Genomic DNA, 20,218 nt, shown 5'->3' with positions numbered 1-20,218 from the left:
GCTGATAATGTATATTTACTTGCTTTAATTACTTTAATTATTGTGTGTTAACGTGTGTCTTCTATTTTTCCACTTTCCTCTTATTCCTTGCTGCTGCAACAGTGTGAATTCCCCCATTGTGGGATTAATAAAGGATTTTGAATCTTGAATCTTTGAATGAATCTTGAATCTATATTTTGCAAGCACATTACATTACATTTTGAACAGAAATTAACACTCGCAAAAAAAAAATTTGTTTGAGCAAACAAAAACATATTCCGTGCTCAATTAATGTATTTGAATGTATGTTATTAACGTGCAATAATAACCTCTCACACGCAGATTACTCATGTGCCCTCTCAAAAACTCTTTGCCTGCGCTCCGGTCATGTCTCCCTCGCTCTCAACCTCTTCACTCTGTGCGTGCTCAACTCTTGACACACTCGCTCAAATTTTCACAGCGTTACAAGAGTGCCACAGAACAAACCAATCGGAGAATAAAAGGTCAATTCTGATTGGCTGTTTGTCTCCAATTAGATCGCAAGTAGCAGGAAACACAAATCTAGGAGGAACAGTCTTTTTCAGTCAACACCTGTTGGTCAGCATACTGGTACAGCATGTACTGACTACAGTGTGGCTGTTCGACTAACATTACTGGATTAAAACACATTTTGGTCAGTATTTTGTATTATTGACTCATATCACAGAAATGTCTTAATATTTGTGTGTATCATAATGCCGTTGTTTTGCTTGACTCATATCTCCTTGTGTGACTAACGTTAGCTTGACTCATCCTTCACAAGCAAGAGTCTGGCTGTGTGTTTCCATTAGACGGACGACAATGAGTAAAATATATATATAAACAAACCCTGAGCACACAATCAATATAGTTTGGGGTCTACCATACCAGGACCCCATGTGTCAAAACTTGGGTGTCAAAAAGGGCAGATGACAACAACACATAGGCCAAAACATAAACAGACATTATACAAATACTGACTTTAGCAATGTTGTCAGAGAAGATCATATTTAAACTTACCATGTTTCCTTAATATCTGATGACATTTGTTTTTTTATTCAATACAGTAAATATATTACATATTGTTCCTTTAAACCCAAACCACCTCAGTAGCTAATAGTATTAGACTGACGGGCTACTAATAGAGGTTTCTCTCTCTCTCTCTGATGGTCTTTAAGCTTTGGTTTAGAGACTACACATACTTGTGCTTAGTATTTTAGTACAGCTGGCAAGGATCATCTTATTACAATGGAGAACAGAACATGACTTAAGTCTCAATAAATGCATAAATAAATGTTTAAATAAATACAGGAATGAATAAATAAATGTATAAATAAATAAATGCATAAATAAATAACTAAATTAATAAACCTATGCCGAAATAAATAAATAAATGTGTAAATGAATGTAATAATAAATAAATAAATAAAAGAATAAATAAATGCTGAAATAAATAAATAAATCCATAAATAAAAGAATAAATAAATACATTCTTTAAATATATTTTTACATTTTTGTTGACCTTTATTTATTTCTGTATTTCTATGTCCATATGCTAATGAGGTAGGAAGTCCTAACCTCAGTTTAAAGGAAACATTATTGGTCAAATCGGAGAGCCAGACAAAAGCAAATGATCCACAATCCCTAGCGAATCTTCCTCCCTGTGTGATACCATAGACTGTATAATATTAATGGACAAAGTATCCTGTTCAGCAAAGTGCTGCAAATGTGCCTTAAACCTGTATTCTATCTGAATTCCTGCAGATGGCGACACGTGCGGTTGCAAAAGGAGGTCGGTTTCTGTAGAAGTCTATGAGAAAGTGACCCACTTCTCACTTGATTTATTACCTCAGTAAACATTTTAATAAGGAGTTTATGGTCTCAATCGCTAGTTTTAAGTCTTCTGCAACACAGAATGATGTTAATTTTTTGAATTATGGTCTCGTTGATTTTAAAATCGGCGATAAAGTTTTAGGGCGTGGCTATGATGTGATTGCCAGTGAAAGTGTGAAACATAACGTAGAGCGTAAGCAGCTCCTCCCTCTCGTCTAAAATCGTGACATCCGTAACCAGGATGGCTGCGTCCGTAACGGCAAACTCAACGACGGAGAGCAGATCTCCACAAACCAATGGGTTACGTCCCACGTGCGCTGTCCATTAATAAACCAGCTGTAGTTAGCACAAAGGCTATGACCAGCAGTCCGCTGGCAGATTTGCAGCTTGATGTAAAATGCCCTTAAATAGGCCTTCAACCAGTAGATCCGACCAGGGATCAATCCTCTTTTATTGATATTTGTTCACTGTCAATAAAATCTTTTTTTTTAATTTGACATAATGATGACATCAGTTGAAACGGACAGTGTGAAAGAGAGAGAGAGAGAGAGAGAGAAGCAAAGCTTTAAAACTACGATGACAATACAATTATATATATCTTATAATTATCTCTGGCTGTTGTTTCTGTTCCACGACATTTTGTATATCATGTTTGGGGTGTGGGATGCAGAGAGGGATCATTTTTGTAATTTTAAAATTATTTAATTTATCTTCATTGTGTATTGGCCAATCAGATTTGTCTTGACGCGATTGCGATTCAGCCTAAGCATAGCATGCACGCGTACACTCACTGCCAGAAAACCTGGCTCTGTAGCACTGTCACTCAGAGTAGACTTTCACACATGGCACTGCTTCACGTCCATAAAGCGTTTGTCAAGCTCACTCATGTAGCCAATCATGCTTTAAACTGAGGTTAGGACCTCCTACCTAATAAATTAAAATTAAAGCATTAATTTATTTACTTATTCTTCTATGTATTCTTTTATTAATTAATTTATTTATTTATACAACGATTTCTGCATTTATTTATTTCAGCATTTATTTATTTATTCATTTATTACTGCATATATCTATTCATTTATTTATTAGTGGGAATGCTGATTCAGCAGCATTCCAACTATTGTTATTCGGTTCTTTATAAACTTTTTATTCCCTCTTCCGTACGTTTTTTGGCTCTCCCTAACTTCTGCATACTTTCAGCTGTTAAAACCATTCAACGTTTAAAATGTTCAGCTCTTTCAGCTAATGATGGGACTTCTTCAACTTTTTTTCTACTATTTATACTTTTTAAAATATTAAGCTTTTTAACACTTTTTTAACATTGAAGTCAATGAGAGCATGCTTCAAATCCTTCAAATCCTCTTCTGCTTCAAAATGTATCTCCTCCTACATTCTTTCACCTACAGACGTGATTCAAACTTTAAACTGTTAACAAAATATTCAGGTATTCGGGGTGTGCTCAGTGTTTTGATATCTTTTACAGTTTTTGTGAAAAAGCTATTTAAGTTTAGTGATCATTTCAGGAAATCTTATCGATTAAACGATCGATTATCGAGTGTGTATTGTAATTAAAACGATTGCCACTTTTTCAACTATTCTCACTTCAACTTCTTCTTACGGTTTTAAGCTATTCATCCAGTTTAGCTTTAGCAATTCAGCATTTTCTGCAGGAAATGCATTTTTTAGTTTATGTCTGTAGTTATTTATTTATTCCTGTATTTATTTATATATTTATGCATTTATTTACTGAGACTTAAATCATGTTCTGTCTTCCATATATTAAATCTCAATTAGTCTTGCTTTGCCAGATCTTCCTCCATGCAGTGCGGAGGAGGAGGGTCTGGCTAGTCCACATAGCATTCCGGGATGGGAGAAAAACATGCTCTGGTTTATTGGCATTTCTTTAAACCAATCACCATCGTCTTGGGCGAAAAATAGCCTCGGGAAGATACTTGTTTTGGTGTGTATGTTCAAAAGTTGCTTTAGTCGTGCAATTGGACAGATAGTCTAGCTAGCTGTCTGGATTTACCTTGCAGAGATCCCATACATAGTCCGCCTATAGGAAGAAACAGCTCTGAGGACTATGATTAACCTTTTCGCAGATCTCTGGCAGTGCCTATATTTGTTGTTTTAATGCCATTTTTTATTTTCAATACAACAGGTTACCATCACTGTTCTAGCTCCATAAGTTGCATAGTAGCCACTATAGGGAGCCCCAAGCTGCAAGTTGAGCCCGCTCAGCCTCAATATCTTTAGGGAGAAATAAAATGACCTGTCTTTTCACTAGCCAGCCAACCCTCCTCATGTGTTCAGTAAAGCACTTCTAAGCTTTAACATTGAATTGAGGATAAACAAAACTAAGCTGCTATTATAGGGAAGCTTTGGCTTGTGTTTGTGGGATAATCAAGTTGCAGCATTTTTTTTATTTTATTTTTTATACGTCTGTCATCGGGATGACAGACAGCCTCACATCGGGTCAGTAGCGATTAGTAATGGCACTAAAACTGGCATATCCCTCTGAGACAGAAAAAATAAGAAAACTGAGGAAGAAAAATGTTCAAAGGATGAAGTAAGGCATTTGTTCAAGATGAAATTTAACTTGTGGGCTGGAGGGTCAGGGTACTAAAGGATAATAATATAATTGTTTTAAAATTTTAAAATACAAAATTTAAATACAAGGCGTTTTTTCCTTTTCATGGTCAAAAAGGGATGAGAGAAATTTAAAATATGCTTTGATTTTCATTTTCTATTTCATAGCCTATAACAAAAAATAAAAACAAAAAAAGGCCTGTTTTTTTATATTCAGAGACCGGATGTTGTCATTTCCAAGGCAACAGTGCCAGTGTACCAGTGTTGCTTTCAGCACAGCCTTAAAATGACTGTTGGACTGATTGACTGAAGTGACACCTGTTGTATGAGATCATGAAGGCTGCAGAGCATTTTGTTGGCAGCTTGGTAACATTACACTTTGGGAAGGAGGGTGTGTTGTTGGGCCAATATCGAAGCTGGTGGGTGTCGCTTCCCAGTCATCTCTTTTGCCGTTAAATATTTTCCACAGTAACATTACTTTATTGTGTTGTCATTGTATAGGCCTATGTGCTTTAAAAATAAAACTGATCACTGTGTTAAGAAAGAATACCTATTAATATTTGTTTATGATAAATTTAGCTTGGTAAAATAAAGACTAGGTCTATGCAGGTGCCATTCTCAAATACTTTGTGGCTTCAGACCAAGCACAGCCAGCGGGTTCTTTATCAACTCCTGAACAACAACTAGCCTGACAAGCCAGACCCACATCAAGACGTTGGGTATGGAAACTTGACAGGGCTCAATCCGAGGTGCAGGATAAACGGTTGTCTTTAATTCCCTCTAGGATAGCACTACAACCAGGCAGAGCAACAAAAAGGTAGCGGAGCTAGTTGATAGATTAAACTGTTTCCGTATCTAGTCGGCAAACTACGAAACATCTTCCTTTTTTAAGAATGACTTCAGTGCCGTTGTTTGTTCTTTTCTCAAAGAAAAGCTTAACTCCAAATCTTCCAGAGTCGCCAAAAGCCAATTTGAACGACCGCTGTTCCCAGCAGCAGCAGCCATAAGCCCCGCCCACCGACTCTATACACGATGTGATTGGCCCGGCCAGAGTTTGGTTTTTCCAGCTCGCAAGCCAACGGAGAGTTGCTTGACCCCCGCTATGGTGCGTCTAGATTTCTAGGCTAGACCAAGAACAGCAGATGCATCTGTTTCAACTCCTCCACGATTCATAGGTCATATTTTCATTTTTTGTTGATCTTTTGAATTGCCCTAAAACATTAGACTGTGATTACAGTCCACGATCACAGAAACAGAATGGTCCTGCAGTATTTTATTTAACTTTTTCTTCTAAGTAGAAACCCTTATTTATTTTCTGTCCGTTTGGGCAATGCCCCAATGTTTTCATGTTCAAGTAGCTGTCTTTGTTCTAAATTTAATAAACCTGTTTGAGGAAAATCCTGCATCTGCTGCATTTATTGGCGTAGAGGAGCTTCACTGTGAACTTTGTTATAATAATTTTCTGTAGGTTTAAATTGCTTGGGTCAACTTAAGATGTTTAATTTGAATTTTTTACGAATCTTGCCTGTTTTCCTCCTAAAGTGTTACAGATCGATGCATCTCACCCGATCATCTTAAAGGTTTGAGGTTTGTGATATTCAGGGGGTCAGTAGCATGCACTTGGCCCTAAGTAATCCAGGTTCTACTGGTTTATTATATCGCCCGAAAGTGTGAGTAATGTAATAAAAATGGTGATATTAAGTGAAAATTAAGGTTGTAAGCTCAACCAGAAACCAAAGAATGAAAAAACAACTATCTAAAGAAACACTGTAGTACGTATTTAATCATTTCCCTTGCATATTGCAGTAAATATGTGCCTTATAACACAATACCCATATAAGGAAACAGTCCAAACCAGTGACTATCATTGCACACCACATACATGTATTTTTTTTATGTATTTATGATTCCTTACTTGAATAGCAACATTACATGTATATTTTTTTACATATGACAAAACATGTATTTACTGTTATATACTAGTCTCAAATAATTTATGGCAAGTCTTGATGTTCAGTCTAAGCAGGCCCAACTTTGGAGACTTCAGTCACTGATGATGTTGTTGAGGATTCCTCCTCACCTCCACCTATCCCCAGCATTGTCATTATGCATGAACGGAACTGAAAGGGACAAAACAAATCATCAAAGTTGTTAAAATGTACATATGGTGTCTGTTTGTATCATCATGTATGAAGATAACTGAGAAAAAAGCAAAATGTGCCATTAAAGGCACTATGTGTTGCATTTTAGTGTTACTCAAGAGCCCCCTAGTGGCTGTATCAAAAAAGGCACTGTGGCAGATACTACAAATTGCACCAGATTTCAGTGGGATTGTCTAATTTTATCAAAAACTTTTGCTATCGGAATATTTCTACACATAGTGGCATAGTGAAGTGGATAATTAAATGATTTAATAACAGTTTTATTTTATTGATATAAAAATGTTGAAGTAGTGAGGTACTCCAATCAACACAATACAGCATTGGCTCAAAGCTTTTGCTAGCACGTAATTTTGTAAGTTACTGTATTGTCTGTTAAAAACTAAGAGGAATTTTGTTAACGTTGATTATGTAACGTTAACAAAACGTTGCACTCATGCATCTCGCTCAGACTGACATATAGGCATACGCAGAGACTATTTTAGCACATTTTACAGCCCACATACTTTTTTTGCAACAAGGCATTTGTCCATCATAACATTTAACAGACCTGTTTATTGAAGAAAATATAGATGACAGGGTTGTAGACTGCAGAGGCCTTTGAGAAGCAGGAAGGTATGGTCGCCAGTCGAAGATCGAATGGTTGCCCACGGTTATTCACAACCCAAAGAGCAAAGGAGGCATAAGGCAACCAGCACACCAGGAAGCCAATCACCATGAGGACCACCATCTTGGTCACCTCCTTCTCTGCTTTCTGGGTGGAGACAGACTCTGCTTGGGCCTTTGCTGCCTGTTGAGGAAGAGAGGTGAGTTGGGTCAAACACTAGAGCCCGTGTCGTGCCAAAAAGTCATTGTCTGCCAAAAACTGATTGCCGTCCGTATGAGCATGTTTACCGGTATATACGTCCACAACTTGGAAAACTATGTAACTGGATGTATTGCCCTTTTAAAAAGGTATTTCAACAGGTAAAAAGTACTGGGTAGACTAAAATCTTTCATAATTAATTTATTCCTAGTCAAAAAGAACATTTCAGATCTCCATAATGACATTCTTCCTATACACAATTGTTGTTTTAGAAATCCACAACGTCTAGGAAAGATTCCGTCACTTTGTCATGTGTATTGGGCTTTCAATTTCAGATATCCATCATCCTTCCTATTCAGAATGAACATTGATATCTGCTATAGAATTAATTTGTTTTCATTTTGGATATTTCAAGTTAAAATTATGACTAACAATTGGATTGTAGATATCTGAAATTGGAGTTCTTTCTAGTAAGAATTATATTGCAGATATCTAGAATATTGATTTTGGATAGGAATAATGACATCGTGGATATCTGAACAGTTTTTTTTAGGAAGAATTGAATTACAAATATCTGCAATAAATATCCAGTGTATTGAATGTTAAATCGGCCTCTCATACTTTTTAAGGATTTTAAAGATATTTTAAATTTAGTTTTGACTAGGAAAAAAGTTGTTGATATATAGAAAACCATTTTTAGTAAGAATGTTCAGGGTTCATATGCATTTTAACCAATACTTTTCCATTACTTTTTCATGACTTTTCTATGACTTTTTGGCAAATTTCCATGACTGTGTGTTCCTGAAAATGTCAGTCAACATTATACAATAAGAATCTGTGTTAAAGTTTACCCTCAGAGGTTTAACTATAAAATTAATGACAATTTATGTGGTTCATAGCAGGATTCATAATATCACTCCCCGAATAGAATGTTGAGGTTAAGATGACGTAAAAATACATTTATTAATGACATATTATTATGCTGTGTTAAAAAAAATTCCATGACTTTTCCAAAACTTTCTGGGTCTTTTTATGTTTCCATAATTTGCATTTTTCAAATTCCATAACTTTTCCAGGTTTTTTCAAAACGTATGAACCTTGAATGCTATTGGGGTATATTTAATTACCATTCTGACTAGTTTGAATATAATTTTGACTAGGAGAAATGCTACTATGGATATCTATAATGTAGTAACAGATAGCAGTGTGGTTTGATTAAATGTAAAAGTGGCTTGCCATACACGTGTGGGAACACACCTACTAGCGGATGGGCGGTTCTTGTGCATAACTTTACTATGAAATAGAATCCTACCTGGCACCACTAGGGTCAAAGACTTGTTGGGTTTTTTCTGGGATTTTAGGGCTTTATTTCAATAGGACAGATGAATACATGAAAGGGGAGAGAGAGAGGGAATGACATGCAGCAAAGGGCCGCAGTTCAGAGTCGAACCCGCGGCCGCTGCGTCGAGGAGTAAACCTCTATATATGTGCGCCTGCTCGGCTTTTCTTACCACAGCTACAGATGACACCCAACTAATTCTCTCCTTTCCGGACTATGAAACTCAAGTAGCAGCACGTATCTCAGCCTTTCTGACTGACATTTCTTCTTGGATGTCCACACACCATCTGAAACTCAACCTCAACAAGACTGAGCTCCCTTTCCTTACAGGGAAGGGCTCTCCTACCCAGGACCTGACTATAACAATTGACAACTCTGTGGTAGCCCCCACCCAGACTGCTAGAAACCTGGGTGTGACACTTGACGACCAATTCTCCTTCACTGCCAACATCGCTGCAACTACCCGATCATGTAGATACATGCTGCATAACATCAGAAGGACATGTCCCCTTCTAACGCAGAAGGCGGCTCAGGTTCTGGCTCAGGCTCTAGTCATCTCACGTCTAGACTACTGCAACTCCCTCCTGATTGGCCTGCCTGCATGTGCCATCCGGCTACTGCAGCTCATTCAGAACGCAGCAGCTCGACTTGTCTTCAACCTCCCCAAGTTCTCTCACACTACACCGCTCCTCCACTCTCTTCACTGGTTACCAACTGCTGCCCGCATCCGCTTCAAGACACTAGTACTTGCATACAGGGCCACGATTTATGTTTGTCTGAGGTATATATATATATATATATATATATATATATATATATATATATATATATATATACACACAGTATATATATACCACATCTTTGTTGATGGTAAAGCATCACAAGGAATGTACATAGACTTGCATGTATTGACATTCATAAAATAGGTCATTCGGTTGCTCAATCTTGGGAAGACTTTGTTACTGTCACATGTACAAATTCTGCCTTTTCAAAAGCTTTATAAGTGAACCATAATAACTAGATTTGAGATGTATGTTGTTTAATTTAGGGTGATTTTTTGTGATTTGTGCTTGCCTCACCATTTTCATCACAATGAGCAGCTGACCATAGCAGAAAATAATGGTGGTGAATGGAACAGCAAAGCAGAAGCCGAAGAGAAAGATCACGTAGGATTCATTGTTGTATTTGTTGTTTGTGGTGTACCAGTCTGGACCACAGGAGCACTGCAAGCCTTCTGGGATGTACCTGGACAGATGATCACAAGAGCATTGATGTACGTCCCAGCGTCTCAGTTTTGAGATGAGTTTCAGTTAGCTTCTTTTGCTTACCTGCTCCATCCGAACAGTGGAGGAAGTGAAGCAATCAGTCCAAACACCCAGGTAAATACACAGCAAGCGACAGCATGGTCAGGCTTGAAAATAAAGTTTCCAAGTGGCTTGCAGATGACCAGCCATCTTTCAAAAGCTACCACAGCAAGAGACCACAGGCTTACCATACCTGAAATGACAGAAACAGACAATTTAAAACATTTTTTTAAATCACTATAGATAAGTCCAGTAATAGAAAGTAAATCAAAACTTTAGATTAAATCTTACCGCCAAGTGTTGCCAGGAAACCTTCAATCTTGCATGCTAGTGCTCCAAAGATAAAGTATCGGAATGCAAATGAGCAGCAGGCAGTGAAGGAGCCCACAGCAGACACAAGAAGGTTTGCCACGGCCAAGTTCACCAGGATGTAGTTAAGGTGGGACCGGAGCTTCTTGTATTTGATAGTGCATCCAATGGTGAGGATGTTAATGCCAGTGCCAACCACGAATACAAAGAACATGAATCCTGCCATGGCGTAGAATGTGGCTGAGTTCCCCAAGTGGTCCTGAGGAACCAGAAAAGGACTGAGTGACGTGATGTTGTTGGTGTCCAGGGGGACGGGTATCCAGAAGTCCTCTGGCAGCTCCATGCCACGATCTGCTCTCATTTTGCCCTTTTTATATGACTATTAATCACAATCGTTATACCTCTTTTCTTATACTGTTGCTCTGCCTATATCATAAAATAAGAATAAAGAATAAACATTTTAAGAGGCAGACATGATGTTGTGTTGTCTGCGTCCTTAACCTTTCTTGTTAATCCTTTGTGGAAGACTGACTTTTATAAAGGGTCTCAGGATGCCACTCATCCCTATTAAAAGGTCAGTTGATTCTATAATTAACTGATTTATTGGAGTTGACATTAATTTATGTAAGTCATTTAGTGGTTTCACCTTCTGGCTTTGTTGCCAAAGAGATTACAGCCCGGGACAATGCCTGCCACACGTGAAAGCATGTGTTGATGCTTATGTAACTGCTGCTTAAGCAGTAAATCATTGTAAGAGGTTGTTGTTGTTTTTAGTATGTAAGACAATTATCTAAATTATGAATATGCATGCTAAAATTACACACATCCTGCTTTTAAGAACAACCCGGTACTGGGCTCAGAATAAGAATTTCAAGATTTTGTCCTTTGTAATCTTAATCAAGGAACACACACACACACACACACACACACACACAAGCATATAAATGCATACACAGTGCACCTGTGTATCCGCATTAACACTTGTTCTTAACATAAACAGATTAAACAGGTTAATCCCACTTTCTTAAGGAAGAGCACAGCGAGTCTTTGCCAGCTAATCTGGTTTCCAGTAACATTAATTCTGATAATCTTTTGCGCTGTAGCCCTTTTTAATCCTTTCCTGAGCTTAAAGGATGCGTAAGACGTAAAACACACAGCTTATATTTCAGAAGGGGCTAACTGTATAGTAACTCTTTCAATTCAACAACCCAATGCAGAGAAGGACATTATACATCATTTTGTCAGAGGAGGCAGTTATATAGTTATATATTACAGAGGTCGGAGGATTTATTGGAAATGAACAGATAAAAATGTTTGTGTTGAATTGCGCAGGGAAATTCAAAGCAACATAATAAACCAGCAATATTAACACAAATGATCAGTCGCGTGTGTTTGACATCATTAACAATAACAAAAAAACGTTACTGTCACCACATTGCAGTTTTGAATTTCTCAGTGAATAAGTTTCTTTAACAACACAGCCTCTCACATGTGCTTTACAATACAATACCCATATAAGGAAACTGTATATAGTCCAAACCAGTGACTGTGTTGTTTCCAGTATCAACAACATACAGACACCATTTATCTGCTTGTATTTTTTTATTAATTTTTCACACACAAAACACGCATACATTTACTGTTATTTACAATTCACAATCATTAGTGGCAGAGAGGTTGCAGTCTTGATGTTCAGTCTAAGCAGGCCCAACTTTCAGTCACTGATGATGTTGCCGACGACTCATCATCCTCACCTCCACCCATCCCCAGCATCTTCAAAAACACAACTTTAAAAACCAGAACTGTAATGTGTTTTCAATCTGAAAGGTTTTTCAACATACCTGTTTATTGAGGAGAATATAGATATAGATAGAATATAGATAACCCATGTTTTTAGCCTTCATGACATGGTGCTCTTTGGCTGCTTTTATATAGACCTTAGTGGTCCCGTAATACTGTATCTGAAGTCTCTTTTATATACACCTTAGTGGTCCCCTAATACTGTATCTGAAGTCTCTTTTATATAGACCTTAGTGGTCCCCTAATACTGTATCTGAAGTCTCTTTTATATAGACCTTAGTGGTCCCCTAATACTGTATCTGAAGTCTCTTTTATATAGACCTTAGTGGTCCCCTAATACTGTATCTGAAGTCTCTTTTATATAGACCTTAGTGGTCCCCTAATACTGTATCTGAAGTCTCTTTTATATAGACCTTAGTGGTCCCCTAATACTGTATCTGAAGTCTCTTTTATATAGACCTTAGTGGTCCCCTAATACTGTATCTGAAGTCTCTTTCCTGAAATTCAGCCTTGGTGCAGAATTACAGCCACTAGAGCCAGTCCCACAATGAGCTTTCCTTAGGATGTGCCATTTCTGTGTATGGCACATACTAAGTGTAACGCTTATCAGTTCAATTTTCTAAGCACAAACGGAAATTTGGAAAAACAGAAAAATGGGTTCAAATATCCAATTTTTCATTTTTTTTCCACCATGACGAATTAAAAAATTGGATCTTTAACCTGTTTTTCCAATTTTCTGTTTTTATTCAGAGGATCAGAAATTTAGAAAATTACAAAATTGCGTCTGGGCTCCAATTATTCAATACTGCCATGGTATTCTCTTTCTCTACTTTGCAGAATATGCAGGTCATTAACTTCATATGGACCAAAAAATAAATAAAAACTGATAGACTTTGGGGTCAGAGGTGCTTGCAACTGATGGTTTCGAGTGCGGGGGGCGTAGCTAGGCGGAACAAGGAAATGAGAGAATACCATTGCAGTATTGAATAATTGGAGCCCAGACGCAATTTTGTAATTTTCTAAATTTCTGATCCTCTGAATAAAAACAGAAAATTGGAAAAACAATTTAAAGATCCAATTTTTTATTTGTTAAGGTGGAAAAAAATGAGAAATTGGATATTTGAACCCATTTTTCTGTTTTTCCAAATGTCCGTTTGTGCTTGAACTGATAAGCGTTACACTGACCCGGATCGGCCCATCTGAGCTTTCATTTTCTGAAAGGCAGAGCAGGATACCCAGGGCTCGGTTTACACCTATCACCATTTATAGCCACTGGGGGACCAAAGGCAGGCTGGGGGAACTCATATTAATGTTAAAAAAACTTCATCAAGTTAAATTTCATGCCATGGGACCTTTAAGTGTACACAGCAGCTTTCCATTACGATCAGAGCAAATGTAAGGGTGTGTGGCAGTTATTCTGACCTGCTCCATCCCACTAGTGGAGGACCTGCGGCAAGCAGTGAAAACACCCAGGTGAATATACAGCAAGCTATAGCATGGTCAGTCTTGAAAATAAAGCTTCCAAGTGGCTTGCAGATGATCAGCCATCTTTCAAAAGCTACCGCAGTAAGAGACCATACCTGAAAATAAATGTACTTCTTAAAACTCATGTGTCGTAATCATATATATCTATGTCTCAAAGTTTGTCTTACCGCCCCAAGTTACCATAAAACCTTCAATCTTGCATGCTAGTGCTCCGAGGATAAAATACCTGCTTGCAAAGGAAGTCAGTGAAAGAGCCCACATCGGACACAAGAAGGTTTGCCACTGCCAAGTTCACCAGGATGTAGTTGAGGTGAGACCGGAGCTTCTTATATTGGAGGGTGCATGCAATTGTAAATATAACAAACATGTAGACGGCCATTGCATAGTAGGTCGCTTTGCTTCCTAGATGGTCCTGGGGTACCAGGAAGGGGCTGAGAGATGTAATGTTGTCCGTATCCAGAGGGACGGGGATCCAGAAATCCTCCGGAAGCTCCATAACACGGCCGTGCTTTATTTTGCCCTCAATGTAATATAAGAAAAATCAAAATTTGCCTTTCATGTGATGGTCAGTTCAGCGTCTCCTGCACTATGGCTATGGCAGTCAATTGCAGAGGACTTATATAGGATTGTCTGACGGAATAATTGAATAATTGAATAATGTATTAATTGATTGCATTGAGTCAATAAATAGAACCTCCAATTTAAATCTGTGAGAAGACACTTAACCCATAGTTGCTCCAGAGGCGTGCAACCTGTTACATTTAAAGTAATTGTAAGTCTCTTTGGATAAAAGCGTCAGCTAAATGACATGTAATGTAATTAGAGCACCACAGGAAGCAATGCAACATACATGCTGCACAGAACCAAGCCAGAAGCCAATGCAAGATTTCAGGGTCAATCATCTCCTGTATTCTCATTACACTTTTTCAGACACTATTGCAGGTCAAAAGCAATGATGAATAGTGCACTGAGGAACACACATTAATGCTAGATCACATTAACAAGTCTGCACCCATAAGTAAACATTTTAGTTGTGTTTAATCTCTCAGTGTCTATATTGGTTAGATTGGATCCAATCTGGATGGAAGAACATTGTTTTGTTATCAGCCAATCCAGTCACCAGCGTTATTACGACTGCTAATCACATTCAATCTGTCCTCGGATAACTTGCTTTGAGTTAGTATTAGGATTGATGATCTCTCTCTCCTTTGTTATCGTATCAGGATCAAGAAAGGATTACCTCGTGTTAAGCATGGATCTCAGCACAAAGCAGAGCATAGGCCATCCGGCTATTAGAATCAGACATTGTAAGACTAAGATTAATGTATTTGTCGTAGTTCCTTGTGTACGTACATAAAGAAAATGAAAAGACTGTTCTCCACCAGCCACTTGCAGTGCAACAGGAAAAAAACACCAATCATACAGACGTACGTAAGAATACATACATAGACTTAAGTATAAAAAAACTGATAACAAAAAACATTTAAAAACATTGTAGTGTTTGAGATAAACCTTTAAGAATTTTCTGTTAACATCTGCTTGTTATTATGGAAATTGAGCCAACGGACCATAACCCTGTATTTCCTGTCTTTAAGTCTGTGAAGGGTTCTACAGTTTCTATTGGATACCAACAATATTTTTACAGCATCTAACATAGTGAACAGCAAATACTGGTTTCTGCAGCTCTATCTAAAGGCCACTCTGTACCAAATATCTACATTTCCCAAATTGCCCGCTTTATTTTGAAAGACGGTTGTAATATAGGACTGAAACAGGAAGGTGCAACGGAGATGTACTAAAATGTTCTGCTGTGACGGAGTTAGTTATAAGGTTGAAAAATAGACCAAGATAAACCATGAATGTATCATAAATAGGTTGATCAATATATGTGTGCTTAATATGGGGTGTATCATTAGTGGTATTATTCTTAATGATCTTAACAATAATTAATATTAGTGTCATCATAGTTATTGTTATTGTTAGTTAATTCTTTGTCTTTCTATCTCATTCTCTAGAGATGGAAAAAAAAATCTCAGGCATTAAAATAGTAAAACATAGGCTTTTAAGAGCATTAGGAGGGGAGTTTGTTCTTTTATCATAAACACTCAATGTCATTTACTTTATGTGGTATACCGCTGAGATTCTTCTTACATAATCACAATGCCACAACCGCATGTGCAGCCTCCACAATGACATCAGTCACCACCACTACAAAGGTAAGTGGCATATAGTTTTGCGGGATTTGGCAGAAAAATGTATTAATCGATACTTTTTATTGATTCAGTCATGCTAGAATTGTGGAATATTGCTTGTAGAACCTTTTAAACTTTTTCTTCCCCTTACATTTAATTATAATGTATGCATTGCAGTTGAATTACTTAGTTGAAAGACAACCATGAAATATGTGTTTTCTTTGTAGAATTTTCATTTTGTTGTACTTTTTGACACAGATGTGTATCCACAAGTGGACGGGAAACAGCTGTTCAAGAATTGTGTTCAGGATATGATGTTATGACTTCTGTATAATAATGATTGTTGAGACTTCTTATTTTACGGCAGTGGCCGTCTTGTGTGCTTTAATTTGTGACAAATCCCTTATAACGTTTGACAATATAGCCACGAACTGTAGGTTAATTGATGTGATAGCACAATAGCACACAAGAAAATATTCTTTCAAAAAGGCTGACACACTGATCTGCTGTGATGCTTATGGTGGTTGAAATCCTACATACACTTCCTTAATAACTTCCAACTCCTGCTGCCATAATTGATCCATGTCAGCTGAGAGGCTTTACATCATGATCTTTTAACGCTTTCAAAGTGCAGTTTTTTAGCCGTTTCCTAAGACTCTTATCGAGAGTAAACCATTACCGGCAGCTCAGAACAGTATGGAAGGTCAAGGTGTTTGTCTAAGCTCCTCTGACCCGTTTAACCTGCTGCTGTGCTCGCTTTCTCTGGGTAAAACCCACACATGTATGTTTGAACGCTGACTGATTATCTGACAATGAAAAGGAATAGTATGTAAGAACAGGCTCAATTGAAATCCTAGTAGCTTCAATATAATACAGATGAGCTGTATTGCTGTAAATTAAATTGATGGAATGTATATTTCTTGCTTTTGTGGCCCAAACTGATTTAAATCTAGCCTGGTCCTACCAGACTCTCGTACATGTCATTTGTACAGAGTCTGGCCTCTCTCCATTGACAAGTGTTAACATCCTTGAAGGCGGCTACTCTGTTGAAGTTTAAAACTATTGGATCTGCCCAGAGCCACTCTGGATCTGCCATAACCAATCGCTAACGTTTGGTCGTGACGTCGGCTTAGCATCGCTAGCAAGGGTGTAAGCTTCGCTTCAGAACTCGAACCTCCTATGGCGCCATTTTGATGCTACAAAGCCATCACCTCCCGTTAGCATTCCATTGACTCCCATTCATTTTGACGTCACTTTGACAGCGAATAACTTTACATCTGAAGCAATTAAAGACTCTATTTGTCTATTGTTTATTTCTAAAGAAACACAATAATGTATAAAAGGCTCCGTTACCTTGTAGCTCACGTTATGGCCCCGTAGCAGACGCTTTTATAAAAATAGGCTAACAATTGTGTCATAACCAAGCGACTAACTGTCGGATAGTAGAGGAATTACCGTATAGTACAGGAGCAGTTTCGACTTACGTTAGCTGTTTAGGTTTAATTACTAATGTTAACTATCATGTTAGTTAGCAATAATTAGCCTGTGCCCATGTTATCTCCTTACATATACCTACACTCTCCGTCTCTGTAAGATTGGGAATGATTGAGATTTCTCTTGGCACAGCTACCAGAAAACTTCCAACTTTCAGACACGTTGCTCACGTCACATTTGGAGGCTGCGCAGTAACGCTCAGCGTTCACTGGAAAAATGCTTCTAATATCCTTCACTGGTCTCCGTCCAGAGCAACGGCTCTGTTGGTCCATTTTATATATGTCAGTGATCGCTAGCGTTCGCCACCAACAAAACTCAGCAAAGACTTCTTCTTGCTCTGGCTATAACTTCTTGTTATTCGGCAGCGTTGCCACAACGTCATCGTTCTCAGCCACTCCCTCTGTTTGCTGATTGGACCGGTAAAGATTTGACCGGAGAAAACCCAAGAATATTCCGCAAAACCAGGCGGAGTACTGAAGGAAAATTACTTATAGGCTAATTTAAATCACCAATTAAAAAATAATAATAATAAAAATAGCTAAGTGGAAAAGGCTAACATTGAAAAGGGGACATCACCTCAGATCAATCATAATGAAAATGACTAAGCCTAAAAAATCGTTGAAGGTTTAAACTGTAGAAACTGCTAATTTTGCTAAAAATGGAAGTTTTAATGGAAGTTCAGATACCTCCACAGTTTTTCTATTTACAAATTCACTTTCAGTTAGAATTTCTTGGAGTCAATATCTTAATGGTGTGCCTAATAAGTTATTTGTTTGAATGCATTTTCACGACATCAGAATGAATCCTTTTCAGGAAAGGAACAAAGGAAAGAAGAGATATTTTTAATAGATTTTATTTGAAAGGATTACACTCCATAGAACTACTTGTCATAAAGGTTTGCCTTTCAATTAGGCTCTGAACTGAGCCGCTGCATTAGTGCTAACCTTGAAGCTTGGTAGAGGAGACATCGTGAACAGCACACTGTATGTTAACAAAGAGTGATTTACAAAATCTACATATTATGTTGTAGATATACGTTAAAAAAGCACACAATTGTTTACATTGTTAGTATAACATAACACAATGTGCAAAGAAGAAGAAATTTTGTGAACATTTTCTTCACTTATGGTTAGAAGGTGCAATGAGTGGCTGCTGCACTGTTAACATAATTAATGAAATGTAAGTGGTCATTTGTACCTTTATCTTTAAGTCATATAATCAGCTTTGGTATTGCATCATTACTGCTTCATAATGAATCTAAAACAACCCAATTTAAAGGCCTAGCACACCCACACAGCTAATTTTGATTAACATGTGATTAGACCTCTTCTCAGGCTACGCTTGATTGACATCTCTCTAACTCTCCCATTAGCTTGGTTGCACCTTACAAATTACAGTTATCGTTCTTGAGAGTAGTGATCTCACGTAATTCCCAGCACAGCTCAGCCCATATTCAACCTGAGCAATCCTGTGTGGGTGTGCAGGGCCTTTCAGTTCTTAGTGTTATATATACTCTATGACTTGTATATGAAAATGCATGGTTTTTTTTCCATTCCAGTACAAGGACTGCATCTGATCATTAATAAAATATGTAAATCATTAGAAACGCAACCCCCTTTTTCCCCCGTTTTATTTGTACATAATGTATTGACTTTAAGCTGCAGACCACATCCAAAACATTAACAACACAAGTATGCTTGGCTATCTAATAATATTTTGCAAAAAAAAAAGGAAAACATTGTCTTTCAAAAAAATAATGAAACATTTGAACGAAACAGACTGTGATGTATACTGCAAGCATATTAATTTCATTTACAATGATTAGATGTTTTTTTCCTATTAACATAGAAGCAATAAAAATAGTTTTTTTATATCAATGGCGAAATTCTTTGCTCTCCTTTAGACAAAGGTCAGAGGTCAGGCTGTACTCTGAAGCTGACAGATCTTCAGTGTCTGGCACATGGGAACCTTTGAGCCATTACATATGCCTCAGGAATACAAATTAAATTAAATTAAATAAAAACTATGGTGTAGCAAATACACCGGCTATAACAATATTTCATAAAGTTAGTGGATGATCAAAAGGGCATCCACCCTCAATGAAAACTCTAAAATATATGTAGGGCTCTAAAACCAATTGTATGCATTTAAAGAAAAATTAAATGCAATTACAGAAGGTTATTTAATCTTTACTATAGATGTAACAAATACACTAAAATAAACTCCTCATGGGTTCACATTCGTTATTGCCGTGACAGCTGTTGACCACCAGAGGGCGAAATGATCTATCTATCTAAACAAACAAAAACCTCACCAGTATATAATAATAATAATAATAATAATAATAATAATAATAATAATAATAATAATAATAATAATAATAATAATAATAATAAATATGTGTGTTTTGTGATAACAGGCTATGTGGTTTACATTTCAGTTCAAGTTTTTCCTAAAGTTCTGTAAATAAGAGACGGAGTTTAATAGTCTTCCAGTTAGGCCTTATGGATGCTGATCCTGCAAATGTGTTAAATCTAAACCCACATCCCCGTATTGCACAATAATGTTCCTAATTTCTCATGCCTATCTTAATTAGATTGTGCATTTGGTAATTCCGTTTGTATTAAAGAAGCGAAGAGTTTTAAAGTAGCCTAATTGGGGAATATTTACCTGCCATTTAGTTTGCTGGCAAAAACACATGGCTATATTTCCACAAACCAAAATTTGATTAAGAAGTTGAATAATCTTCCAAAACTTCCACATTTTAGAGTATTTTCTTGTCTTTTCAGCGTGAGTCCAGCAGAGAAATATGTCTGGACATGTTACAGTAAAATAAAGAGGGACGATTTGTTAATTGATGTCGATAGTAATGCAGTACTTGTTTCAGTGGAGGGCGCACGTACTAATGGTGG

At 37.3% G+C, this 20,218-nt stretch overlaps 1 protein-coding gene across 2 annotated transcripts; it reads right to left on the bottom strand.

Annotated features, from left to right (window-relative positions):
* Window positions 1–6,437: 6,437 nt before the first annotated feature.
* On the bottom strand, window positions 6,438–17,055 carry opn1sw2 (opsin 1 (cone pigments), short-wave-sensitive 2). 2 transcript variants are annotated; one of them, XM_028574918.1, is made up of 6 exons: window positions 17,035–17,055; window positions 10,318–10,663; window positions 10,051–10,219; window positions 9,802–9,967; window positions 7,129–7,368; window positions 6,438–6,539 (listed from the first exon to the last, which is right to left on the bottom strand). In XM_028574918.1, the coding sequence occupies exons 1-6, from the start codon at window positions 17,053–17,055 to the stop codon at window positions 6,438–6,440; spliced, it is 1,044 nt and encodes a 347-aa protein (XP_028430719.1). The 2 variants fall into 2 exon arrangements, with proteins under 2 accessions (XP_028430719.1, XP_028430718.1); XM_028574917.1 differs by lacking the exon at window positions 17,035–17,055 and having other exon boundaries at window positions 10,318–10,696.
* Window positions 17,056–20,218: the final 3,163 nt, after the last annotated feature.

The sequence above is a fragment of the Perca flavescens genome, chromosome 4 (assembly GCF_004354835.1).
Source record: "Perca flavescens isolate YP-PL-M2 chromosome 4, PFLA_1.0, whole genome shotgun sequence".
Classification (NCBI taxonomy): domain Eukaryota; kingdom Metazoa; phylum Chordata; class Actinopteri; order Perciformes; family Percidae; genus Perca; species Perca flavescens.
This window is presented reverse-complemented; position numbering and strand designations above follow the sequence as displayed.

Bases quoted from the DNA above. Each gene is read 5' to 3' on its own strand.
- opn1sw2 (XM_028574917.1), bottom strand. From the start codon at position 10,696: ATGAGAGCAGATCGTGGCATGGAGCTGCCAGAGGACTTCTGGATACCC. The intron at 10,220-10,317 runs GTAAGATTTAAT...CTGTCATTTCAG, and splicing joins TTTCCTGGCAACACTTGGCG to GTATGGTAAGCCTGTGGTCT. The intron at 6,540-7,128 runs GTCTGTTAAATG...TGTCCCTTTCAG, and splicing joins ATATTTTCTTCAATAAACAG to TTCCGTTCATGCATAATGAC.